The sequence below is a fragment of the Zootoca vivipara genome, chromosome 2 (genome assembly GCF_965207765.1).
Source record: "Zootoca vivipara chromosome 2, rZooViv2.hap1.1, whole genome shotgun sequence".
Classification (NCBI taxonomy): domain Eukaryota; kingdom Metazoa; phylum Chordata; class Lepidosauria; order Squamata; family Lacertidae; genus Zootoca; species Zootoca vivipara.
The window spans coordinates 70,667,552-70,694,435 of NC_142584.1; the positions used below are offsets into that span (position 1 = coordinate 70,667,552).

The following is a 26,884-nucleotide window of genomic DNA, read 5'->3' on the forward strand; positions in this document are numbered from 1 at the left end:
TTCTTGTCATGAATACCCATTTGTCACTGCATGTAGGGTGAAGTGGCCCCAAGTCTTCGGGAAACACAACTCCTAATTCAAGTGTATCACCCTGCCTAACGCTGGCCAGGCATGGAAAGGTCCTCCTTCTCACACTTTTGTATTTGATCATAACACAGCTCCCACCCAATTCCTAATTTTAGCCCTGGGGTGTATATCACTTATCATAGATGGAGTTGCAAATGCTCATCATGCAATTGGCAGGTGCATAAAAGGCCTCTCAGAAACTGGTACCCCCAGTGTCTTTAATGGTCACCATTTATTAGGAATACAAAGTGAAGACAACTACAAAATATGTGTTATATGATATGTAAAGAGCATAAAGCTCTCTTGTCCAATCTTTACAGAGGAGTGGTAGTATCACGAGGCAAACCAGGCTGGTCAGTCCATCCCGCGTGACATAGGCTGGGAAGGCAATCCCACTGCACTCCTCGGGCTGCCTTTGCAAGTATATTCCTTCCTCTGGTACCCAAGGATACCAGAAGGCAAAAACCCAGAGCTTCAGCTCGCTGGCCTTTCTTGGCCTATGTAGTGAGCGGGATCTGGAGGCCATAATGCAGTGGATGTGGATGCGAAGGGCTCTTGGCTGCAAAAGGTCTCCAGAGAGTGCCTGGTGAGTCTGCTTGGGTTCCTTGCATAACACTACAGGGGCCCAGGCTGCCGACGGACTCTGCCTCTTTTGCTTTCTAAAGGATGCTGCTGCCACTTTGGGCTCCATCCCTTCTGCCTCCGCCTTTTCCTCCGCTGGAGAGCATCGCAAAGCTCATCCAAATTAGTGCCAGGGGCGCCCATGGCCCACGAATACCCTTTGTAATGCAGCTGCAGCTCTGACGCAGGGATGGTGCCGTGCAGGCCTCCTGCTTCCTCTGTGCTCTTGCTCCGCCTGGAGGTGAAAGCCTCCATGGCCTGGTGCCCGATGATGCGCAGGCTGTAGTAGGTGAGGGTTTGGGAGAAGGAGTGTTCCATCCCTTGGCACTGGTAGATCCCAGCATCCTCCTGGGTCAACTGATTAATCAGCAGCCCTTGCTCTAGGATTGAAAAGCGGCCCATGCTCCCAATCTGCAAGGAAAACAGACAATATCTGCTACCGGTAGTTTAGCAGTCTGGCCAGAAGAAAGGCAGCTCTTAGCAATGCCGATGATTAAGTGGTATATAAATAAATGTCTAAAATAAATGATTTAAACACATTCTTTCTCCTTCCCCTGCACAGCAATGAAACCATTTGTTCCCATGGTTCCTCAGGGCCCAAAGAAATGACCCCACTACCCCGTCCCCTTCCCTACTGCTATACCTCCTCTAGGACTGGTGCATTGCTGCGCTGCACAAGCCAACGGATAGCCGTCTGCGGGGAATGTGGAAGGCACTCAAGGAAAGTTGAGTTGTTCTGTACACCAAACACCACCTTTTCTTCAGCCATAGAGATTCCTGTGGGAAAAGGACAGAGATGGGGTTATGTGACTAGAAGGAGAGGGAAACTGTCTTACCCTCTACACAAGCTTTTTGTGGAACACGCTCTCAAATGAAAAGCCTGTAGCAAAAAGGCAAGCAGTTCTCTCTATGCCTCCAAACCTTAACATGTCAGCCCTAGCGTACCTACCCCCTGCCAGTTCTGTGGTCATTACTCTTAGAAATGGGTTTTTGGAAGAGCCATGCAGGTTCTCTAGAATGCAGTCCACCTCCCTCCATCCCATTTCTGTAGCTTTTCTGAGAGAAAGTGCTGTAGCTCGGTGGGCCAAGCAGATGATTTGCACATGCAAGGCATGTTCAGTCCCTGGCATCTCCTGGTAGGGAAAGGCCCTGGCCCTGAAACCAGCAGAGCCACTGCCAATCACTATAAATCATGCAGAATTAGACCAACAAATTGACTGTATAGTGCAGCTTTCTATATTTTATATACTGTATTGTACTAGTTCGTGCCATTATGCCTCTGTTAGGGAAAGCTATACCTGATTTACTTTCTGCCTATACAGTACAGTCATACCTTGGAAGTCGAACAGCCTAGTTCCTGAACGATCAAAACTTGGAAGTGACTTCCAGTTTTCAAACATTCTTTCGGAAGCTGAATGTCCGACGGGGCTTCCGTGGCTTCCGATTGGCTGCAGGAGCTTCTTGCAACCAATCAGAAGTTTCACTTTGATTTTCAAACGTTTTGGAAGTCAAAACGGACTTCCGGAAAGGATTCCGTTCAACTTCCATGGTATGCCTGTAAATACAAAGAGGGGACTCAAAATGGCTAGTCAGACAGCACAAGAACCCCTTTCCCCTTCATGTAGCAGTTAGCTTTCTTCAAATGATTATTTAGTTTTCTCAAGCGCAGAGATAGACAAATACTTTAAAAAAATTAATTCAAAATAAAAATGGAAACTCAAGACTATTTCAAATATTAAATAAATAACACATGGGTGTTTTAAATACATAATACAATACACATACACACGTCTTACGTATTCCCAAAGTTACATACTAAAGCTGTCATTTTGATGACAGTTTACAATGACTTAAAAGTAGGTTTTTAAAGAGCACTTGCAGGGCATTTATAAGTTGTATAACAGTATATTGTACCCACCTGGATAGACCAAAGTCTCTGAGCTCTGTGCTTGAATTAGCCCTCATTATAATGACTTGCTCTGAAACTCAACAAATATCTCGCCTCTTCCATTAGTGAGTTATGGTATATGAAAAGAGCCTTCCCACATGTATAGAGGATTAGATAATTGCAGTATCAACAACTTCTTGACTGCTGGTATTCAGCATTCTCAGGATCTTGTAAGTTATGTAGTATTCATGACTGACGGATGCTTCCAGACTCAGAATTCTAAATACTGGTGAAGGCCATTTGCAAAACCTCATGAGACTCCTTGTTCTTTCCTTGAGCTCTGTGTGTAGTAGCATTAAACACCGGCTCCTTGGTATTGTGGGAAGTGATAAACAGGGTCATTGCCCCTTGTGTTGTGCAAAATACTATCTTTTCAGCTATGCAGACTGAGCACTAATTAGTTGCTCCCTGAACCCTGTGGGACTGTCTTGATTTATTCAGCAGTTCTTTGCATCCCCCCCCCAAAAAAAAATCTGTGTTGGCTATAGTACACAATACTGTGCATATCTTATACATGCAGACATCATGGCTACAATATCCAACCTCATGTTTCTACCTTCTCCACCCCCTGCTTTGCGCAACATCTTGTCTTATGAAGAGTTCTAGAGAACTGGACAGCTTTCCACATTTTGGAGGCATTTTGACTGGTCCTTGCAAAGGAATTGCCTCACTGTGGATTTCCAAGTTTTATCTTGTGGACAAGCACAGCTACCTTATGCTTTGTAAAGAAACCCCCAGTCTCCCTACCCACTATTTGTGCTGGGGACTTGAACTTAAAATTTAATGTTTAAGCTCTGGTAATCATTAAATGCTTTCCTGCAAGGAAGTTGAAGATGTTTATTACCATCTCAAAAGAGTTGACTAATTGTTCACTGGCCTCTTTCCCCTCAGAAGTTAAGAGGAGGAGGTGGTGAAGTGCCTTCGTGCAGTTTAGCTGGAGGGTGTATGTGCTCCCCTGAGTTTAAACACCTGTATAAACAGTGGAGTTGTGTGTCTCCTCCACAGTTAATATCAATTGGCTTAGATCCTAAGACCCACCAGCCGAGTTCAGTTTGCCAAATGGGGATTTCTCACCTCACCTTCTTACCATTGAAGCCCTGCCTGTCTCCACCTCAGGGCTGCTCTTGATGGTCAGGAGCCCCTTGAAATCTGTTTACACCAATGGGATGGCCACAGCTGGAGAAGGAAGCAGATAACCTCCCCACTTCAGTTTTCACTGGGGCTCTGATACAAACTTTGCTCTTAACTACAGCAAATACAGTCTCTGAAAGTTGCACATAGTCATAATCACAGGTACACATTGTTGTGCTTGGGAATCACTGATGAAGGAGGGTGTTTTTGTTTTTGCATTTTGCACTAAATCATAGAATCAAAGAATCTTAGAGTTGGACGGGACCCAAGGGTCATCTAGTCCAACCCCCTGCAATGCAGGAATCTCACCTAAAGCATCTATGACAGGTGGCCATCCAACCTCTGCTTAAAAACCTCCAAGGAAGGAGAGTCCACCACCTCTTGTGGGAGTCTGTTCCACTGCTGAACAGCTCTTACTTCCAGAAAGTCCTTCCTGGTGTTTAGTTGAAATCTCCTTTCTTGTAACTTGAAGCCATTGGTTCATGACCTACCCTCAACAGCAGGAGAAAACAAGCATGCTTCCTCTTCCATGTGACAGCCCTATTTGAAGATGACTATCACATCTCCTCTCAGCCCCCTCTTTTCCAGACTAAACATACCCAGCTCCTTCAAGAGCTGCTCCTAAGGCTTACTTTCCAGACCCTTGATCATCTTCTTTGCCCTCCTCTGCACACGTTCCAGCTTGTCAACATCCTTCTTAAATGGTGGTGCCCAGAACTGGACACAGTATTCCAGGTGTGGTCTGACCAAGGCAGAATAGAGTGGTACTATTACTTCCCTTGATCTGGACACTATACTTCTGTTGATGCAGCCTTTGCTGCTGCATCACACTATTGGCCCCCACAAAGTTGATGGACATTCTCATTCAAATGGTGTGTGCACACTGCATCACATGAACAATTATGTGGAGCGGAGCTTAACTGGGCCCCCACAATATTTTATTCAAGTTGGCATCCCTGTTGACTCATGTTAAGCTTGTGGTCCACCAATAACCCTAGATCCTTTTCACATGTACTGCTAGTAAGCCAGGTGTCCCCCATCTTATATTTGTGCATCTGGTTCTTCCTGCCTAAGTGCAGAACCTTACATTTGTCCCTATTGAAATTCATTTTGTTAGCTTGTGCCCAGTTTTCCAATCTGTTAAGGTCATTTTGAATTCTGATTCTGTCTTCTGCGGCATTAGCTACCCTTCCCAATTTGGTGTCATCTGCAAATTTGATGAGCAAATACAAAAATTGTTAATATATAGTAGTAGGAAGAAGCAATCCCAATGCAAACTTCCAGTGTGTTGTGTATGTGTTTGTGTTTTGTTTCAGATACTAGGTACCACTTTGAATTTCAGTTGAAATATTTATTTTAACTACTATCCAGCTACTACTTGGGAAAAGAAAATGTAAAGGTGGTGGCATTGAATGTGTGGGTTTAGAGAAACTTATTTCCCTTCTGAGAGTGCAAAACAGAGGGAGTTGCTTATCTGCAGTTTTTGCAGGTGGGTAATTTAGAGTGAAGCATTAGCCAAGTCCAAAGTGGGAGTCACTATAATGGAAGTGTGCAATGATAAATGTGTTACTTTACACCTACAGAGGCTCAGAGTAAGGGCCTGTATTAAAGGTGCAGGTTAAGGATCCATTGCAAAGTAACTTGAATCCCATATGTTGGAGCCTGCACAAACCAGAACCAAATGTAGGGTTTACATTAACTTCTGTGCCTAAATCCAGAGCTGACAGTGTTTATGGAAACTCAGGTGAGCACCTCAATATGTCCAGCTTTTGAGCAGCTGTGGCTAAATTAATCACTAATGGCTCCTGACAGCCGCAAAACTCAATGTAAATCAACATGGCACTTTGAATGAGATGAGTGCCACTTCCCAGGTGGTCTTTCTTGGGCTCTGTGTTTAAACCACCTCCACTTAAGATGTGTTTTGTGGGTAAATCACCCTGGCAGCACTGAGAGTGATCAGGAGGAGGCTGCATAAACTTCTGGCAAGAACTAAGGCTGAGGTACACTGAAGCCTGCTTTGGCGCAAGGGATGCTGTTAAGTTGTTTTTTTACATTTTCCCCAGGACTGAACAGCGGTGGGCAGTAATCTCCTCTTGCTGCTTGGTGGGGGCTTAGCAGCTCATTGGTGTGCCCAGTAGAGTGCCCTTTGACTCACCTTTTGCAGTGTCCTGGCACTGGCTGATCGGATTGGCCTCCAGCAAATTTTGGCACTGGGCTCGCCTGCAAGGAAGACAGTTGGTGCATATGCTTAGCCAGGTTTCAGAGATGTTCAGCAACATCTGGACTCTCTTAAGGAGACTGATGGGCTTGGCCTAACAGGCAGTGCATGCAATAATGGCATGTAGGGATAGTATGGCTCGGGAATAGAGTGGCGGGGCCCCCAGTTCTTCAGTCTTCATCAACTTCATCTCCAGTTGTTTTTGTGTTGCTTTGCACAGGAGGCAGTGCATCTTCACCATTCCTTCTCCATTCCAGCAAGGTGAAGTGCTGAGCACCTCGCCTTATATAGTAAGAATGCTAACCAGTGGGCCTCCAGAAGTTGGTAGACTCTAACTCCCATCATTCCTATTTCTGTGCTGGCTGGGGCTGATTGGATCTGGAGTGCCACAGGTGCTCTATTTCTGCATTTCCCACCCACCCCCCGCCCCTCTGCCTTTTCCCTGCAATGATCTGATGACCATCTGGCAAAGAAAAGATCAATGCTAGGCTTCTACATCACTTTCCCCACAGCCAGAAGGTGCCTAGGCAAGAAAGTGTCTGGGATTGGAGCCCTGTGTAGAATGAAGTAAGGGACCTAAGCTTGGGTGCTGGTTGGGTTAGGGAAGGCCAGGATTTACAGGCAGTCCAATTTGTTTGATGCTCAAGTCATATGATCTAAAAAGAACTCCAGACTGGCCATCCAGTATACATAGCCATAGTAGATGCTCATGTGTAGATGGTGATCCCCATCCCAACTACGCCAACTCAAGAGTACTAGGAAGTGTATGGAGGACAGAGAGGGCACCCTAAAGAAGGGAGAGAAGGACAAAGTGGGAACTCACCTTTTTTTGGTGAGCAAGTAGGGCCTGCAGGACTTGCCATCCCAGGTGCAGTAGGGATCTCTAGCCAGGCAGCATTCAGTGCAGGTTTTTCCATAGTGTTCACAGCGATACAGGGAGAGCCGGACCAGGCCATTTGTAGTGCTCACATACACCTCCTGCTGCTCACAGAACCAAGAATAGAAAGGAGGCATCAACTTTTGTTTCCCTTTCCATTAAATCATGAAAGCTGGTAGACTCCCATGAGTATTGGGACACAAACATATTATGGGAGCAGGAAGGAAGATTCAAAACCATAACTTCTATTTAGTAAATATTGAGAGAAGCCTGCCCTGAAGTACATACTCTGGAGCATCCTTCTGTAACCTGGTGCCCTCCAGATGTTTTAGGCTATCCTCTAATCCTTGCCCATTGGCCATGCGTGCTGGGGCTGAAGGGAACTGTAGTCCAAACACCAGGTTGAGGAAGGCTGTCCTATAGAAAGATGCTACTGATAGATTAACAAATACAGACTTACCCTCTTAGGAGAAAACTGCATGTCTAAGATGGCTGAAGACATCTACAAGAAAGAGAAGACAGGAGAAGTTTGAACAAACACAGGGAACTCCTATTCTGAATTCAGTACTGTATTAGCATCCCCGAAATTCCACCCCAGCTATAGGCTGGTGTGTTCATAAACTGAGCCTGCCGTCTTCCTGTCATTCTTGTATACGACTAAAAAAAGCGACCCTGCTGGATCAGGCCAGAGACCAATCTAATCCAGCATTCTGTCCTCACAGTGGCCAACCAGATGCTCACAGGAAGCCAGCAAGTGGGACTTGAGTGCAACCACGCTCTCTTCCCAATTGTGATTTGCAGCAAACTGGCATTCAGAAGGTTGAGTTCAGAAAAGTAGCAGGCTAATTTGTTCTCTGTTCTTTGCCAGCATAAAAACAGCCTTCACCCTCCAGATACATTGTATGCTTGGGCCTTTCTTGCCCTGTGTGTGTTAGTTCCCATTTCTCCACTGCCCTGTAACACGCCAGTTAAATGCAGAGTAAATAAAATTCTAGGTTGATGCGGCACCAAAAGTAAGAAGCTGCTGTAGGCTCTCAAGAGACAGCTAAGCCCTAGGACAGTTGATTAAGTAGCTGGGAAATGCACAAGTCCCATCAACCCCAGTCAGCATAGCTAACGGTGAGAAATTATGGGACCTGTAGCCCAACAACACTCAGAGGGCATCGTGTTGGCTACTTCTGTAGTACATATTGCAAGGAGGGGACACTAGATCTATGCCTTCCATTTTCGTCAGCAGTCATGTATCTTATGATCATTACTTTTAAAAATGTATATTTCATCTTTCTATAATGCAGGCCATAACCTTTAGTTCAAAGTCATCCGTTCAAGGTCAAATGAAGTCAATACTGAAGGGAAAAATCAACTTGCTTGGCTTCCAGGGAAAACTGCCAGGAGTTGGCTATTGCTCTATTTCAACCTTTTTCAAGCTTGATGCCTTCCAGATATTTTGAAGTACAACTCTCATCAGCCCCAGCCAGATGTGCTGAAGGTGAGCCAAAGCAGTTTTATCTCAATAAGCTGTGTTGTCTGAGACTGGTGGGCAAAGGAGTCCAAATATACCTTGAAGGCACCAGGATGGTAAAAGGTGCTCTACACCAAGATTCCAATTAGAGAAGGAAAGCACAACATCCTGAATGTTGATTGGTGCAACCACCATTCCCCACAATAGACAAATTCTCTATTTTCAATCAGCAAAAAATCATCATAAGTTACGTCTGGCAACATGGCACTTTTTTGGTGGATCCATAAACAAAAACGCTTTTAAGGATCAATGAGATTTCCACAGTACCTTTGAAACACTGATCTCTTCCAAGCTAATTTCCTGAGGGTCTTGGCCTCCTATGCCAGCAATCCCCACTTTTAGTACTTTGCCATCATCTGCAGAATAAGATGTAAGGACATATCACAGGGTAACTGCACCAATTCTTGCTGTACGGAATTGGTTAGGTCAAAGTTAGTCAAAGTGTTAGATACTCCAAGGTATGAAAAACAGGATGTTAGAAACGATGCAACCATTGCTCCTGCAATACTCTCAGCATGCAGCAGAGGCTTCAGAACACCGAGAGTGCTACGCAGCTTTGCATGCAGAAGGTCCCAGGTTCTAATGCTACAATTCCATGATTCTATTAATCCCTGGCATCTCCTGGCAAGGCTTGGAATGTCCTCTGCCTGAAGCCTTGAAGAGCTGCTGTCAATCAGTGTAAACAATACTGAATCAAATGCAGTGATGGTCTCATTCAGTGTATGGCAGCTTCATTTGTTCCTGATGCTTTTTGCTCAATAGCTGCTGTTTCTTTTAGTCATAGAGTCATCTCTCTCTCTCTCTCTCTCTCCCTCCCCCCCCCCTCTCTCTCAGAACACCGCTATTACAATGGCCTTCACTTGATTTCTATAAGCTTGTTTCAATGCTTGATTTGAGGATTGGATAAATCAGTGCTCAGCTTTGCTTCTAGATCTTAGTGGCACAACTGCACATTATAGTCAGTTACTTCCAGGTACTGTTACTAAAGAGGCTTCCAAATGGAATGGTTGGCAATGTGGTCAAGCGATGGTGTCAATTTTCATTTATGCCTAGTCCCCATACACTGTCATGCCAAAACTCTGTAGGGTTGCCAACCCCTCAGTGATGCAAATGCCAGCTAATATTGTGTAGGCTTCTGCACCAGTTGCTGATTGTTATTTTGTGTTTGAGGAAAAGTGGGAATGTTGGGCTGCTTTCTCGAATATGAGAATCAACCTAATTATGTTCATGCCATGCATAGGGTTGATGTGTGCAACCCATACATGTCCACATGCTGCACAGCTAAGGTACACAGGATGGGTGGTGGCAGGACAATGTGGCTACTCAGCCTACTGCAACTTTGGTGATTGGTCTCTTTCCCCCAACCCTTCCCTTTATCCTACACTATAATGCAAGCACAGGCCCAACCCGCCATATCTGCCACCATCAACCACAGAAGCAAAACACTTTTCTTATTAACTTGGTTATGAGCACCAGAGCCATACTTTTCCCCAATGATACAAATTTGTAATGTTCCCAGGGGCAGGGAGAGAGACTATAAAAGTTTTGACTCCCTATAATCTTATCTTAGGCTGTGTAGAATGTGGAGTTCTCAGAAGTCAACACAAATACCTTAAAAGTTGAAGGCATTTCTATTCCAAAAGAGCTTTCCCAGCTGGATGAATAGGTCTCTGCCATAGGTGTCCACTTTGCGTTGTTTTCAGGTTTGTTTTCTGTTATTTCTGTGCTGTTTTTATTATATTTTGTACATTGCTTTGGGAATATGTGTTCAATGCACAACACTGAAGATATCCCACAACTATCTTCCATAATCTTTTGTATGGAAGATTTTCATATGGAAGGTATTCCATAGCAATAATAATGTGTTATTTCCATACAATTTTTTGGCTGTGATATGTCTTTCTTGGGATATCACGATCAGATTAGTTGCATGCTGTGCTCAAGATGTGGACTCATCAAGCATATTTATATAGAGCTATTATGATCTTTGCTTTGTTATATTTCATCTCTTTGCTAATAATTTCTAGCATTGTTTTGATAGCTGCAATGTACCAAGCCGATGTTTTCAGTGATCCCTATCCAAAATGACAGCCTGTAGTTTCTGGAATCCTACTTTACATTTTTATATTTGTTTAAAATGTGTATCTTTCAATACTTTGTAGAGAATCAGATTTTTACTGGTAGGCAGTGCTTTTTTTCTGGGGATACTCAAGGGTACACAGTACTGGCACCTTTTTTTCCCTCTAAGAAAGAACTGCTAGTAGGAAAATTATGCTTCAATTAGCAATCGGAAGGGTCACTTCTTATTTCAGATTATACTCATGTTAATAAACAAAAACTGCGACAAAAACTGCAAGAAAGGCTTTGTAAGAAATAGAATGGCAGTGTACAAAGAATGCCCACTCATGGGCTGGTGACAGCCAGTACTGGCGCACTGCTCTTTCCCCTTAAAGAGCCAGAAAGAGATCAGCATAACATGGGTGGGGAGGGGTGAACTGGGTCTTCCTCCTCCATAGCCCGCTTCCTACATTAGCTTCTCTCCAGCTGTGTTTCTCCTAGTGGGGATCTGCAATAGGAAGCAATCCTCACGGGGAGAAAAATGTTACAGGTAGGTAGCCATGTTGGTCTGACATAGTCGAAACAAAATAAAAAATATTCCTTCCAGTAGCACCTTAGAGACCAACTAAGTTTGTCATTGGTATGAGCTTTCGTGTGCATGCACACTTCAAGGCCACAAACACAGGCAGTGGAAAGACGTGGCTTCCATCACCACACTCCCATGTTGCGGTATCCATTAAAAAATGCCCCTCTCCAAGCCCTACTGCTTTGTAGGCATTTTGCATTATTTTGGTTGAATCATGCCACCACCATATCTAATTGCACCCTAAGTCTCAACTGGACAAATAATTGTAATGTAACAATTACCGGTAGCAAAAACTCTCACTTTCAGTTTCTTGTTAGGCCATTCTAAAACTCTTCTTTGCTCTGAAGTCAACCCATCGAATTTGATGGCTATACTTCAAACAAGTATGCTTAGGATCACAACCTTGAACCTCTTTAGCCTGGTACCTCAAATCCTTCCCTCTCAACCTCTGGAGCTCCTATCTGATCTAATGCAGTACCTACTGAGGTGAGATTCTTAGGGACAGGCAGTTCTTTGTTAACAGCTTTCCAGAATAACATCAGGGACCATTTCAAAATATAAAGTTGTCAGATTATTTTATAGCATTTTGACTGGGAAAACTCCTAAATTACTACGACAGTCTCTTTTCCTTCATCATGATGTTTGGGCACTACCATCCCTTGCCTTCCTTTGCCTGCTGAGCTGGAAAGGACACATGAAGGGCCCATGGAAAAAAGACCATTGTGATGTAGTGTGTCCCAAAGAGTTGCAGGACATCTTTAGCTACCGTAGCACCCTCTACCTGTTCCAAGGAAGAGGACATCAACCGGTCCAGCCTCTGTATCCACTCTGTCCACCAGCATCTGCTTGATCTGGAAAGCTACATTAGCTCTCATCAAAACAGGCTTCCAGTGGAGTGGATAGATGGGGTCCCACATCAGATGGTGGGTGCGCATGAAGCCAATCACTTCATCAGGAAAATCCTTTGTTGACTGGAGGAGTGGGTCATATGTTTCGCTGGGACACTGGCAGAGAAAGAATGAGGACATAAAAAGAGGGAAAGGGTATAAGGACAGTACAGGATTCAAGTTCCACAATAAGTAGCCTCCTTGTTCTGTAGCAGCAAAATAACAAAAGCAATGGGGGTACCTTAGAGCCTACCAATATGTGGCTGTCTCCTAGTTCTTTCCAACCTCCCTATTAATGGGCTGGCAAAAAGAAGTCTTCATGACAATTCATCAGCATTTTAGTACAAATTTATACTAATATATGGACGTTCCTATGCAATTCTGCCTACTATACACATTTTTACAAAGCAACTTTCCCTAACTAACATAATGCATTTGTGTATGTCATTTTCACTACTATATGAATTTTAAGCACACTGTACTACAGTATGTGCATTGCAAAATGTGGAAAACTGCAAGTGCTGAAGGAAGGCTGTTTTGTTTTGTTTTTATTGTTCCAGAAAGTGGAAGTTAGCTAGGCTCACCTTTAAATGCAAACTGAATCAGATTCCAAACTCCCCATCCCTGACTGGAACTTTTGTTTATTTAAAGACATACCGTCCCAGGGCGGGGGTAGGGGATCCGTCCCCTGAATTCCACCCACTGATAGTCCAAGCCTTCCTTATGTGCAAAGGGTCCATTGAAAGCAGCCCGAATGGCTGCCAGAGAGTAAACGCACACAGCAGAGCCCCTAAAAATGCCACTGGGAAAGAAGAGGGGACAAAAGTAACTGGCAAATCCTAGAATCATACTCTATTGATGCTGTGGCTATATGGTACATGCATTGTGCGCATCTGAAAAACTGTTATGTTGAAAGGTTTCTAACTTAGAAAATAGGCACTTTATTCAAGGATTTGGAGGACCTCAGGTTCCCTCCCTCTGCATTAAATCACCACAGAGGTCTATCCTTAAAGAAGATTCAGAGAAGCACTTTGTTCTCACTAACTGTCCTCCATGTTGATCCTTGCTTTGTGGAGTGTTGTGTTTCATAATGGAATACTACACAAAACCCCATCCCACCTCCTCCATGCCTATGAGTGACTTAGCACAAGGTGCACTACATTTTGCAAGTAAGTATTTGGACTTGGAGAGAGCGATTGTCTGGTAGTGCTTTTTCATGCCTCCAATTCAGAGCCAAGGGAACTCATTCATAAGGTATCTGTGCACAAGCACTGTGTTTAAATGATGTGTTAGCCTTTGTCAATGCTGAAGCACACCTGGTGTGTGCACAAACAATGAGTCAATTTCCTAATGTGGGTTGTTCATCTTAACACTCACCTTGACACTGTGAAGAGGCCATAAACGAGAGGGTTCTGTGCATTACGGGTGTGAAGGAGGAATACATCCTCTGGAAAGAAACATTGGGGTGGGGGTGGGGAACACACAAGATGAGATGAGGAGGTCTGTGGCTGGCTGCTAGAACCATCTTGAAGACTGAACACAAGGGAGAGCTCTAATCATAACAGTGTCTCCACCCTTATGGCAATTGCAGCTTCAGCTCCAAAAATCCCAACATTACCTAAGCAGGTACTTCAGCAGCTGTTAAGACAGAGTCGGGGGGGGGGACGGGACGACTGGTGGGCAGAACACATAAAATCCTGCTGTACTAGTTATGACCAGAATGGTGTATCCTCTACACTAGAAAAATTAAAATTCTGTGCCAAGAGTCTTAGCCCAAGACAAGTTGAATTCTACACCCTGGATAAACTAGAAACTAGTGTGTCTTCCCAAACTTTTTTGCTTAAAGGTGAATGCATGCTTACCTGCACACAACTATTAAATGGTAAATAATCAGAAAACAAAGTATCTTAACTGTGCTATGTCTTGTATTAAATAATAAGGATGTGGGTTGAGTGGTGACTGTGGTGTGCTTTATTTTTGCTGTTGAGAAAAGGGTGTCGTCAACTGAGTACTTAATGTCTGGTAAAATATTGTTGTGTATTAATGAACCCTCAGTGCTCTTGCAGCAGTGGCCACATTTCCCATTTCTGATCACAGAGGACTGCACATTGGAAAAGAGTCCCTCTCCAGAAAGAAGTACAAGCACAAGTATTGGTCTGCCCACCAAAGTGCAGGTTTGGTGGAAAAGAGCTTTCAAATTAAGCATGTGTGCATTAAGAAATAATGTCCTCACCCCAATACATATGATGATGGCCATCCAGCCATTGAGAAAGTAAAATGGAGGAACTTCCTTCCCATAGATTCACCCACTCACTCAAGCAAGTTCAAGTGGGGCAGAGAGGAAGGCATGGAAAAACGCTGCTGAACCAGTCACTCCCACCAATAATAGTAATCACTGATTACCACAGGAAAGAATGAGAGAATGCAAGGCAAACTTACCCAGCTGATCAAAGTGCGTTTCTGTGCCCTGCAGACCTGGAATGGAGCAAACCAGCCGGGCTTTTAGGAATGTGCTCCAACGATTGATGAGGCTGTGCTTCCCACCAACATCATTCTGCCAGCCACAAAGAGGAGTCAGTCAGGACTATAATCTCTTCATCCACTTATGGAAAGCCTATGTCCCTGTTCCAAGCTACTGCTTTGTCTGGAATCAACCCTATCATGGTCACACAACTGGTGTGTCTTAAAACTTTGGGTGATCAGAATTGTCCAGCCCTTCTGGCAAAAGTGGAACACCCACAGGGCCATTTCCCAAGTCAACATGGCTGCAACCTCAAGCTGGTTCTCAATGCACACTTTCTGACTTCAAGGTGGTTGTTCTGCCTGATGAAAAGAACGCTTATCAGATGAGTACCATGTTCCAAGACAGAGGGAGAAGGAAAATTATCCACACTGGAAGCTGCAGAACAGGGATGGGAAGCCTCTGGCTCTCCAGACTACAACACCCACCATCCCTGACCATGGACTATACTGGCTGGGGCTGATGTGAGTTGGAGTCTTCATCAAGCACAAACTCTGTATTCAAAATGAAAGTATATTGCACACTAAATATCTCAAAGCAATGTGTACTATAACACAAAATAATACAATCTCAAAGAATATATTTACCGGTCTCAAATCAATATTTGAGAGATATATGCAATCTTACAAATTACAAATTTGATGTTGCCAGGTTCAAGAGTGAGTTGTGTGAGTTGGAGTCCAGCAACATCTAGAAAGCCAGAGGTTCCCAAGGAGGAGGGAAGAAAGATGTTATGTACCCAGTCACTCTGAGAAGGATTCACATTCCAACAAAAAGCAGGTCATCCCACTGGGGTGGGGAGGTAGCGCTCAGCATCCCTTTCTGGCCTGTTAAAAGCATGATCATATTGGCAAACACTATTCAAACCAGCAAGCAATGGTTCCTATAGGCTGAGCTGATTCTTTGAATCACAGCTGGGTTGTCAGGTTGACTCCTCTCACTGACCTTGCAGACCCGTGCCACCCGGCTATAGATGCGCCTTCTCTCCCACTGTCCAGCTTCCACTGCAGTCTCCCGGAAAAAGAAGTACACCTTATCATCATCATGGTTGTAGGTGTCGGGAATAGCATAGGCACCAATAAACACAGGCTCTGCAAGGAGGGAAATTCAGTTAAAAGTCAAAGGATCACAGAATTTTAGAGTTGGAAGGGATTCCAAGGGCCACCCCTGCAATCAAGGAGTCACAGCTACAATTCAATTAAAAATTGCTGGCAGAACAATATATATACCTGTGTATGTATGAATAAATTATTTTTAAAAAATCAAGATAACAATAAAAGAGGACAACTACGGTTGCAAAAAACATTCAAAAGGACAAAAGAAAACCCACAATTATGAAACTCGTGGGCTACCTGTCCTTTTTTTGCCACCTGAGGCAGGAAGATGTTGCTACCCTGGCTGCTGCCCTGCTGCTGAAGCCCTCCTTTCCAGGGTAGCATGGCTGTAGGAGTGGAGGCTTCTGGTGATATCTTGCCCCACATTTTTATGTCCCACACACTCCCCCACAATCCCTCTGAATGTAGGGTGGCTCAGGGAGACATTTCTACTCATCTCCTGTTCTCTGGTCAATCACATCTCTGCAATACTCAGTCAATCTCAGTCCAGAAGTATCGCTATCACCAAGAGATCCGACCCATTTCTCTCTAGGCAGAAAAACTATTGAGTTAATTTGTGTGTCAATGTAAATCTGCTCATCCATTTTGGCTTTTGTTGTTTAAAGATTGAGTTTAATATACAAAACAGACCTACAACCTTTCCCTCGACTTGCTTTGCTTGGAAGAAAGGGCATGTCTGCTCCACCAAATGATCATAAATAACTTTTAACATTCCTCATGGCAGCAAACCAACACCAAACCTAGGTTACGTGAAATTCATTCACAAACACACACGACGTAACCAGCTCCACATAAATGATACTCTTCAATGTATAACACCAAAAGGTTTTTTTCATGTGAAAACAACAGGTAAAGAACGACAAAGCAAATCAAAGTCCCACTAAACCAGTTCATTCATAAAGTCCCAAATATGAGCTGTTTCTCATCCACATTATGCCTCTGTGTATTCAAAAGGCCCAACGAGTCCAAAAAGTCCAAAAGGGAGCTTGCTGCAGTTCCACACAAGGATTTCCGGAATAATCATCCTGTTTCACCCATCTGGGCTTCGTCAGTGGTACATGCTTCTACATAATATAAATATAATACATGTTGTTTTCATATGGAAAAAAAACCTTTTGATATTATACATTGAAGAGTATCATTTATCTGCAGCCGGTTACGTTGTGTGTCCTCATGGCAGCATGCATTGAAATGATCATGCAATGGACAGTAGCCCTGACTGAAAAGCTGATGTGCCAGATTCATGCGACCAAAGGGAATTCTAACCCCCATCCTTTCTATAATGTATGGCAACTGTTTTGTGATTACCGGTATATGTGCCAAGAAGATTATGTTTATAACTCCCTGAGATCTCATGGTAATACATGGAAACATTTTTTGGAGTGAACTGTAAGAATTTGATTCATTGGGGTTGAAGTGTTGCGAGTTATCCTCCCACCTGTTATCATGATGGCAACACAGCCACATTAGCTGGTTTAGGTTCCATATCCTTGCTGTATCACTCTGTAGATGAAGAGCTACATGCACAATAATGGCAGACTTGTTGGCTAACAGAGGTCATCTTCTGAGTAGCTTCTTCTACCATCGCCCACTTACCATTTAACCAGTAGTCCTGGTTCTGTTCTGTCCGGATATAGTTCTGGTCAACCCTGTCAAGCTGTGTACGGAAGAAAGCAGCACTGCTGCCCATGAAGTCAACAGAAGTGCCTGAATAAAACTCCCCATCTGTCAAATCCAAAAAAGAAATTATATATATATATATATATATATATATATATATATATATATATATATATATGCAGAAAAGCTACATTCCAGATCTCTAAGGAATTTTATTTCGCTTCATGCCTACACTCTGTACATTTTAAGTAAGAAAAAATAATATTGGGCTAACAATTTATGTATGATTGCTCTCTGACCCCCTCCTCAGTGTTCAACAAATAGAAAAGTCCTCACTCAGTATGGAGATGCATTAATGGGAAAGAGGATTAATATATCAGAGACAGGGGTGTCCAAGAACGTTTTGCCGCTGTGGGCAAAATGCCCTGCTGATGCTCTGCCAACACTGCTCCCAACAGATTTTGACCTCCTCCCTGCCTTTGCCACAGTGCCCACACTGCTGCCTGTGCTGCCACTACAACTGCACCCTTGCCACAATGCTACAGTGGTGGTGAGGGTGCCATGTTAGGACAAGGACATTGGGCATTGTGGCAGCAGCAGTGGTGGCATGGATGAAGCTGTGGCAGGGCTTCCAGTGGTGGGGCGGGTGGATCTGCTGCCTGAAACAAAAATATTTTGGGGAAGTGCTGGCCTTGACCAGAGACCATGGATCAGAGAGTGGGGGACCTTTATCCACATGAGGACCACATTCCCTTCTGGGTGACCTTCAGGGAGGGGGACACATGTCAGTGGTGGGCAGGGCAGGAGTAAAGTCAGCAGAGCAATGAATGTGCATTTTAGTCTTTTGAACAGGGCCAGTTTCTTCATAATCACACATCCTTCTCGAACATCCATGTAGACAAGCAGGAAGTTCAAGGGCACATTCCAGCCAGCCAGAAACACCCAAGGAGGATGGCAAAATAGGGCTGAGGGGTGTGACTTGGGAGGGGGTGTGGCCTGGGGAGAGTTCCAAGGGCCAAACAGAGAGGAGGGCCACATGTGCTCCCTGTGCTTGAGGTTCCCCATTTCTGCCACTGAAGAAAGGATGCACACAGAGACAAAGATTGCAAAAGCCACTGCTGGAATTAAACCTGTTAATATATATTGCATTGTCTTAAATGATCCTAGCATATATTGGGTTGGATCCACTTGTGCTCTGATTGATCCAGAAAAGGCCTACATTAGTGAAAAGGGGAGGCAGTTTTTGCTTATTTCCTCTTCCCTCTCCCCCACCTCAAAATATGAAGAAGTTTGGGGGACCTTTTGGAATAGTGTGGTTAGTGGCCTGCAGGATAAAGGAAGATCTGGAAAAATGGATCTTCCTCCTGACTTTGGGTCCTAGAAGCCTCTGCTGAATCAAATAGCATTCTGTCAGTCGAGGGATGCTATTGGATACAAGAAGCCATTGTCTAGGTTTCGCGCCTGCTTTCTGTTCACAGTCCCTCTTACCTATGAGCAGCCCTGTGAAAGGCTCATGGGGGCTGTATGGACACTTGCCTCTTCCAGATTCTATGGAGGACGTCACCAGCTGCACAGCTGACACCACTGGTTCCTGCAGAGGACCATGGAAAAGATTTCATAAGCATCACTGTAAACAGAGTGGTCACACTCACAGCGGAGATTGTTTTACACTTCAAAGAAATTGGCTCAACAGTCCTGGCTGCTCTCCAGGGAACCTCCTGAACTAGAGAGTTTTAAGGTACAGGCTGTTATTTTAATCACTGTCACCACCCCTTTCCACTCTCTTTGTTCACACCCAAACTATTTGCCACAGGAGTATCTTACTGTGGTGCACTTGTTACCTGCAAGCGGTACCCATTGCAATCTGGACTGTGTGGGTGGTCCTGTAGGGGCCCAAATGGATGGGTGGCATGTAGCTAGACGAAATTATTTTTGGTGCTCTCCACCTCTGTGACTCAAATAGTCAGCACTACCTACCTTGGCTTTGGTGCTAAAGTTGTAAAAGTGCTTTAGACGTGCTGTGAAGCTTTTCCACAGAGTGGCAGCCTCACAGAAGTTCCAGATTGGCTGCCCTTTACTGAACATACTTGAAAAATTTATCATACAGTTGCAACTCTAATGATGCAGGTCAGGAGTTATTAATTTGGCTTCTCTTTACTTTAAAGTGAATAAGAAAAGCCCATCTAGTCCAGCATCTTGTTCTCACCGTGGCCAACAAGACACTTATATGAAGTTTGAAAGAGGACTCTCCCAAATTGTGATTCCCAGCAACTGGCATTCAGAGGGCTGATTCCAGAAAAGCAGAAGGTTAACCTGTTAGATGGTCTGAAGTTCCTCTCTCTTCTTTATACTTTACATCACCAAAAAGGCCTCAGCCTCCCATGCACATTGTGCATTTGCGTGCTTTAGGCTTTCTTGCCCAATGTGTTTCAGTTCCCATTTCTCCACTGCCCTTTAACACTACTTTTGATTGCTTTTTCACGAATTGCCATATGCTCTGATTCAGCAGTAAAGCAGTAAAGAATGAGTTTTTGCAGGGAAAGCTCTGGAGCAAAAGAAACAACAACATTAAGATACAGAGCTTTAAAGCGCGGACCAGGCCTGGAACGTGGAGGAAAGGTAAGTGTGGATAAGCCTTATAGATCTTAAACAATCAATTTCCTTAGGAGAGACCATCACCACAAATTAACAGGATTAATGAGGTGATTGATTTGAAGCTCTTTGAAACCTTGAAATCAGGTACTAAGCAATGTGGTGCCCACTTATTATTTGTACTTGTATTGTGCAAATCCAAAGAATTTGGCCTTTGATCAACATAAGCCAAAGAGTCAAGAACGGCCTTAAGCCTGTGTCTAGGGTATTATGCCAAAGTCTGGCTGGAATTGGCGAGATTGGCCCAAGTGAACAGATTACAGAATTTCACCCACTGCTGGGATGGTTGCCATGGAGTTACTAGAGAGGGCAGAATGCTGGTGTGGATGATAATAATACCTGAAGAGAATAAGTGATTGTCTCCTAAAACCCTCATCACTTATTCACTCTGGGTATCTCTACAAAATGTTTTTGTACTGTCTGCAGAAAGAGCAAATGCACAAGGCATATTCTGAAAAAGGCTGGAAGAGTGGGCAGCTGTCTTCCTTCCTTACTATGGAAAGCATCAGAGAAGAGTCTCAGTGAAATAATTCCCTGTTCCTCAGAGAAGCAGGTGATATTGCAAAACGCAGAATTAAAAATAAAATGCTGGCTTTTTTATCTGACATAAGAAGTCAATTCGACAATCATTCCCCTGCTCTCAAATATACATAGTATGCATAGAGGGAGAAGTTGGATGCAGAAAGAGTTACACCGCATCTATATTCTGCTACAGGTGTCAGCAAACTTTTTCAGCAGGGGGCCGGTCCACTGTCCCTCAGACCTTGTGGGGGGCTGGACTATATTTTGAAGAAAAATTTGAACGAATTCCTATGCCCCACAAATAACCCAGAGATGCACTTTAAATAAAAGGACACATTCTACTCATATAAAAACACCAGGCAGGCCCCACAAATAACCCAGAGATGCATTTTAAATAAAAGACACATTCTACTCATGTAAAAAATGCTGATTCCAGGACCGTCTGTGGGCCGGATTTAGAAGGCGATTGGGCCGCATCTGGCCCCCAGGCCTTAGTTTGGTGACCCCTGTTCTGCTACCTGTAATACTGGCCCTGTGGGTGCAACTCACCTCCACTCCAGCTCTGAGATATATGAAGGCACATATTGGCTGGTAGGAGCCTGTTCCACAAGCAAACACATGAGTGCTGTTGAAATGCTGGAGAAAACGGACGAAATTGGCACATTCCATCTAGTAAAGGAGTCAAAGATGTAAAAGATGGCAGGACTTTACTTGGACATTTTTTGTTTGATCCAGTATTCCCTCATGAAAGGAAAGGAAAGTCTCTGACTTACAAGCTATTTTCAAGATCTGCATCTAACGGTATTTGCTGGGTGATAGCTGGTTTTCAAAATCTGGTTTTCAAAACCAGCTAAACATTGCAATATATCAATATATCACAAAATCTGAAATAAGGAAGGAGCTATGCAGAGGCAAACAGGACAATGTCCTGGCAACTGCCCCTACTTAAGGGTCTAAAACTGAGAAATGGTGATATTATCAATCACTTCATGGTGATATTGTGAGGTTTAGCTGCTGATAACTTTGCAACGTTTTGCTGGTGGGTTACTGCAATGTTTAGCTGGTAAGTTATCGCAATGCTGAAAACCAAATATCGTAGCCCTTACACACATGGTGATTCAGCAATATATTGCCAGCTCAAATATTATGAAACAATTATCACGATGTGAACTTCTAACTGATTTTGGACGATATATTGATATATTGCCCAGCCCTACAAGCTACTGATGCTGGATTGAGGCCATAGCATCAGTACTCATCTGCTTACCGTTTGAGAAGTTGCTCCTGCCTGTGCACATCCACAAATCACTAAACAAATGTCTTTATGCATTCTTAGCTACAATCCTATAGTATATCCTATACTTATGTGGGAGTAAGCCTCAGTGAATTACAGACTATTAATTGTACATTTGTATGAATGGCTTCAGAGCAGGCATCCCCAAACTGTGGCCCTCCAGATGTTTTGGCCTACAACTCCCATGATCCCTAGCTAACAGGACCAGTGGTCGGGGAAGATGGGAATTGTAGTCCAAAACATCTGGAGGGCCAAAGTTTGGGAATGCCTGCTTTAGAGCATGTAAGAATGGTTTTTTGTTTAGGATTTATGGTTTTTGTAGTATTTTATCTAATTTTCGTGTTGTAGACTGCTTTGATGGCCTCAGGTTATAAAGTAGTTTATAAATTTGTAAAATAATGATTGATGGTGATAATAACAACATCAACATCAGTTCATAGAATTATAGAGTTGGAAGAGACCACAAGGGCCATCCAGTCCAACCCCCTGCCAAGCAGGAAACACCATCAAAGCATTCTTGACATATGGCTGTCAAGCCTCTGCTTAAAGAGCTCCAAAGAAGGAGACTCCACCACACTTCTTGGCAGTAAATTCCACTGTCGAACAGCTCTTACTGTCAGGAAGTTCTTCCTAATGTTTAGGTGGAATCTTCTTTCTTGTAGTTTGAATCCATTGCTCCGTGTCCGCTTCTCTGGAGCAGCAGAAAACAATTTTTCACCCTCCTCTATATGACATCCTTTTATATATTTGAACATGGCTATCATATCACCCCTTAACCTTCCCTTAACATACCCAGCTCCCTAAGCCATTCCTCATAAGGCATTGTTTCCATGCCTTTGACCATTTTGGTTGCCCTCTTCTGGACACATTCCAGCTTGTCAGTATCCTTCTTGAACTGTGGTGCCCAGAACTGGACACAGTACTCCAGGTGAGGTCTGACCAGAGCAGAATGCAGCGGTACTATTACTTCCCTTGATCTAGACGCTATACTCCTATTGATGCAACCCAGAATTGCATTGGCTTTTTTTAGCTGCTGCATCACACTTTTGACTCATGTCAAGTTTGTTGTCTACCAGGACTCCTAGATCCTTTTCACATGTACTTCTCTCAAGCCAGGTGTCTCCCATCCTGTATTTGTGCCTTTCATTTTTTTGCCCAAGTGTAGTACTTTACATTTCTCCTTGTTAAAATTCATCTTGTTTGCTTTGGCCCAGTTGTCTAATCTGTTAAGGTCATTCTGAAGTGTGATCCTGTCCTCTGGGGTATTAGCCACCCCTCCCAATTTGGTGTCATCTGCAAACTTGATCAGGATGCCCTCAAGCCCATCATCCAAGTCATTGATGAAGTAAGTTCAGTGGGAATTACTCCTGAGTAAGCATGTATAGGATTGCATTGTAGTTAGTAATCACAGATCATTCAGGAGGCACCTCAACCTAAACCGTGGAGCCTAAAGTCCACCATTTTTACCTTAGGATTCTTCCCAGCCAGTCTGCACTGCTCCATTTGCTCTCTAGGAGCTGGCCAGAAAATCTGGAAGAGAAAACACAACCAAGAATGTGGATGGAATCCATTGCAGCAGTAAGTGGGATATGCACATGGGAAACAAGGTCCACTCACCTAATGAGATGTCCCTTCCACTTCTCTCCCCACAGTCCATGTATAGCACATGGACCAAATCCAGATGGTCGTTTCCTGTTTTTGTCCCTTCCCACCCCACCCTACAGCAACCTCCTTTGGCACTCTGACCTTCTGCGGCTCTTTGTTGGGGATGTCAAGGTTGAGCAAAAATATGTGGTCCTTAGCGCCTGCCATCAGCCATGCCCTCTTTTCATCCACAAGTAGTGACTGGAGTGCCAGCTCATCCTCAGAGTCCAAGAGCAGCTGAGAGCTGTTTGATTTCAGGAGGTCTGTAAGGTGGAGCATGCAAACAGAAAGATGAAGATGGTGGGCTCATCATCTGTACCTGTACCTTGCCTAGAAAGCACAGGTGGACCTCCAAGTGGTTTCCTGCTTGTCTCGTGATTTCTAGGCATGGGTCTGTGTGGTTTTCCCTTTGCACTGCCACTTTCCCCCAGAAAACCCACTCTTTAGCAATAAATCATAACAAACAGTAATCTGCGGAAAACCCAATTGCCATTCCTGCTCACTCTCTCCTGAGAACGATTTTCAGAAGCCGAACGTCCGGTGCTGCTTCCACGGCTTCCGATTGGCTGCAGGATGTTCCTGCAGCCAATCTGAAGCCGTGCCTTGGTTTTTGAATGGTTCCAGGAGTCAAACGGACTCCCAGAAGGCATTCTGTTAGAGAACCAAGCTACGATTGTACTTTTGTCCATTTACTGTATTTATTTTTAACGAACTATAAAATGGTGATTTTCCTGAGTCAAAATGAGAGTATACCTAAACATTTTTTAAAGAAAAAAAAGCACTAATAATAATAATAATGCAAGGAGCATTAATGAAAGATGAGATTGGGCCACTATGGTTAAAACTTTTAAAAAGTCAGGGCTCTGAGAATGGAATACTAGCGGGGAAATAGCCAAGAAGAGACATTACTATGTGTTAGAAGTTTTTTTCGTTTTCTGAATGTTTTCTTCTTACCGGCTTTGAAGGGCTGAGTCAATCATAGGGGCGGGGCTGCAGTAAAGTTAAAGAAGAGTTTGGATTTGATATCCTACTTTATCACTACCCTAAGGAGTCTCAAAGCGGCTAACAATCTCCTTTCCCTTCCTCCCCCACAACAAACACTCTGTGAGGTGAGTGAGGCTGAGAGACTTCAAAGAAGTGTGACTAGCCCAAGGTCACCCAGCAGCAGCATGTGGAAGAGCATGGACGCGAACCCGGTTCACCAGTTCACCCAGTTCACGAGGCTACCGCTCTTAACCACTATACCACACTGGCCTATATAGAGACACAACTGACTATATGGTGGTGTGGGTGCATTATTAGTGTAGAACACTGACAGGAACAATGAGTAACCCATCAAGGGATGCAGTGTGTGGACTTTGCACTCTCTGTGTGCAATTGTTGCTGGAGACAGATTGCATGTCACATGGAAATTAACTGAGCCACATCACTTTTTAAAAAACAAAAAACATACCAGGGTAACCAGACCCTGGCAGAAAACCATGTCTGAGAACCTTCATTGATAAGTATACTTTCTTTCTGGCTCTTTCATTTGTTCTGTTTTCATTTGGGCAAGGGTGCCATGAGACAGAAACTGTGTGATGCTGTAGACCAGGCATCCCCAAACTGCGGCCCTCCAGATGTTTTGGACCAGTGGTCAGGGATGATGGGAATTGTAGTCCAAAACATCTGGAGGGCTGAAATTTGGGGACGCCTGCTGTAGACCCATCACCCTTTGGCATATGTCCCTCCCATCCCATAGAAAGGTGGAGTCTGGCTGGAAGTGGGAGGGAGAAATGGGCATACTCTTGGCAGCAGTTCAATGGGGATGAGCAGTGTTAAGTGTCAAAGAGAGTGAAAGTGACTTCATCGTCTTATTGGGGCCAATTTTATACAAAAACCTCTGGAAGCAAGCTTTTTAGTTGTGCAAAATACTTTCTCAAACAAAAGAAGGCTCCAAAACAAGGAACAAAAACAAGGAAACCTACCATGTTTTCGTTCAATGCTTCTGTTTTTCTAGCTGTGATGACTGCTATTTAAACAGAGAATGAAAAAGGACTGCCCCTCCTTGTGCTCTTGCCACTGCACTGGGCCCCACAATCCTGACACTCCCCATTGACAACACTAGGAAAGCCATCGTCTTGCTGCTGTGGTGGGCTATTGTTTTTGGCCTTATTCTCTCAAGCACATCTTTCCTTTGCGCTCCCTGCCTTGAGTTTTCTCATTTCCTTTTGGCCAGCCCATCTGTTTCTTTCTCTCTCCCACCTATTCTACTCCCAGGGCGGAGGGCGCCTCCGAGGACTTTCCAAATGTAAACCCCGTCATTCCTTGTATCCTTGAACTTGGCTTGATATCTGTGAGTCACACCTCCTGCCATTGTCTTCATTGCCCCTTGGTCCTCTGCAAGCTGGGAACTTCCTTTTAGCTGAGACCAAATATTAAGCGTTTTTCTAGCATGTCTGACCCTAGTACACACTTTGAAGTTCTATTCCTATCCAGCTAAAGCCTCTAGGCTGTTTGCTTTTCAAAGAAAGCCAGATCGATTTGTTTAATTTTTGTGGCCTGTTATCACTGCTGGCAGTATATCTGAAACTCTGTGCTTTGGAAATATTTGGCCCCATTGCAGACCACATTAATCTGATGGTCTCTTTTTGTCTAAGTTTGCCTTCTATCACCCCATCCTAAAACCACCATCTGTCAAACCACTTTCAGCTCTCTTTAAATCTATTGTTTATCTCCATTCTCTGAGTCCTAGTCGAGGAAATTAACTCTACCTAGATTGAATTAGCATCAAAGCTCCACTGCATCCATTAACTGGTACTTCCTTGTAAATAAGATCCACCCCACTGTCTTGCATTTCTCTTATTGATCCTGCCTTTGGTTGTCTCCAGACTGCCTGCATTTTGTGGGAGAGATTGGTGTGCATAATGGAAATTTAGGCTTGTGCAATTGAATAGCATTAAAGTGCTCTGTTGTCCTAGCGCAACAAATTCAATTTATTTTAAAGGACTTTTTGTGGTTAGGAGTGATGTGGAAATGTACTGAAAAGTGTGGAATGAAAGGATGATTAATGAGAAGATACATAAACACTGCACAAGCAAATTAGGATGAATGCCCCTTGCTGTATATCCTTCCCACAAAGAAATCAGGAAGAATGCTCAATAAAGACAAGATACAGTCCTACCTTGGATCCTAAATGCCTTGGTACTCAGACGTTTTGGCTTCCAAATGCTGCAAACTCAGAAAAGAGTGTTCTGGTTTGCAAACGTTCTTTGGAACCCAAACATCTGACGCGGCTTCTGCGGCTTCCAATTGGCTGCAGGCAGGGGCATAGCAAGGGAGGTGTGGTAGGCGTGGCCCACCCCAGGTGCACCCACTGAGGGGGGTGACAAAATGGTGGGTGGCGCTCACCGCAGGGCCTGCAGCGCACCAGAGCCACACATCTCTCCTGGAGTGACACGGTGGCTTGAGTGCCCGCAGGCTCCACGCTGCCCCAAACAGTCCGCCCGTTGCCTCCCCCTCATTTGTAGGGCGGCTGAGTGGGAGGAGGCAGGCAGACTCCTCAGAGGTCCTGTGGTGCCCCCGTGGGTGGCACCCCAAGCACCCAATCGGCTTGCTCCGCC

At 44.2% G+C, this 26,884-nt stretch overlaps 1 protein-coding gene across 1 annotated transcript in view; it reads right to left on the bottom strand.

The window, feature by feature from the left end:
* Positions 1 to 239: 239 nt before the first annotated feature.
* Positions 240 to 26,884, bottom strand: part of LOC118080603 (semaphorin-3D-like) — a 44,503-nt gene continuing 17,858 nt past the window's right edge. The window contains exons 3-18 of the mRNA XM_035106076.3: positions 23,385 to 23,545; positions 23,106 to 23,168; positions 20,894 to 21,013; positions 18,659 to 18,761; positions 17,147 to 17,275; positions 15,381 to 15,526; positions 14,354 to 14,468; positions 13,292 to 13,361; positions 12,572 to 12,716; positions 11,809 to 12,031; positions 8,651 to 8,739; positions 7,322 to 7,363; positions 6,808 to 6,965; positions 5,922 to 5,986; positions 1,331 to 1,464; positions 240 to 1,098 (exon numbers count right to left, since the gene is read on the bottom strand). Of these exons, the coding sequence (XP_034961967.3) occupies positions 682 to 1,098; positions 1,331 to 1,464; positions 5,922 to 5,986; positions 6,808 to 6,965; positions 7,322 to 7,363; positions 8,651 to 8,739; positions 11,809 to 12,031; positions 12,572 to 12,716; positions 13,292 to 13,361; positions 14,354 to 14,468; positions 15,381 to 15,526; positions 17,147 to 17,275; positions 18,659 to 18,761; positions 20,894 to 21,013; positions 23,106 to 23,168; positions 23,385 to 23,545 (2,180 nt within the window). The 3' untranslated portion in view covers positions 240 to 681. The remainder of the gene's footprint in view (positions 1,099 to 1,330; positions 1,465 to 5,921; positions 5,987 to 6,807; positions 6,966 to 7,321; positions 7,364 to 8,650; positions 8,740 to 11,808; positions 12,032 to 12,571; positions 12,717 to 13,291; positions 13,362 to 14,353; positions 14,469 to 15,380; positions 15,527 to 17,146; positions 17,276 to 18,658; positions 18,762 to 20,893; positions 21,014 to 23,105; positions 23,169 to 23,384; positions 23,546 to 26,884) is intronic.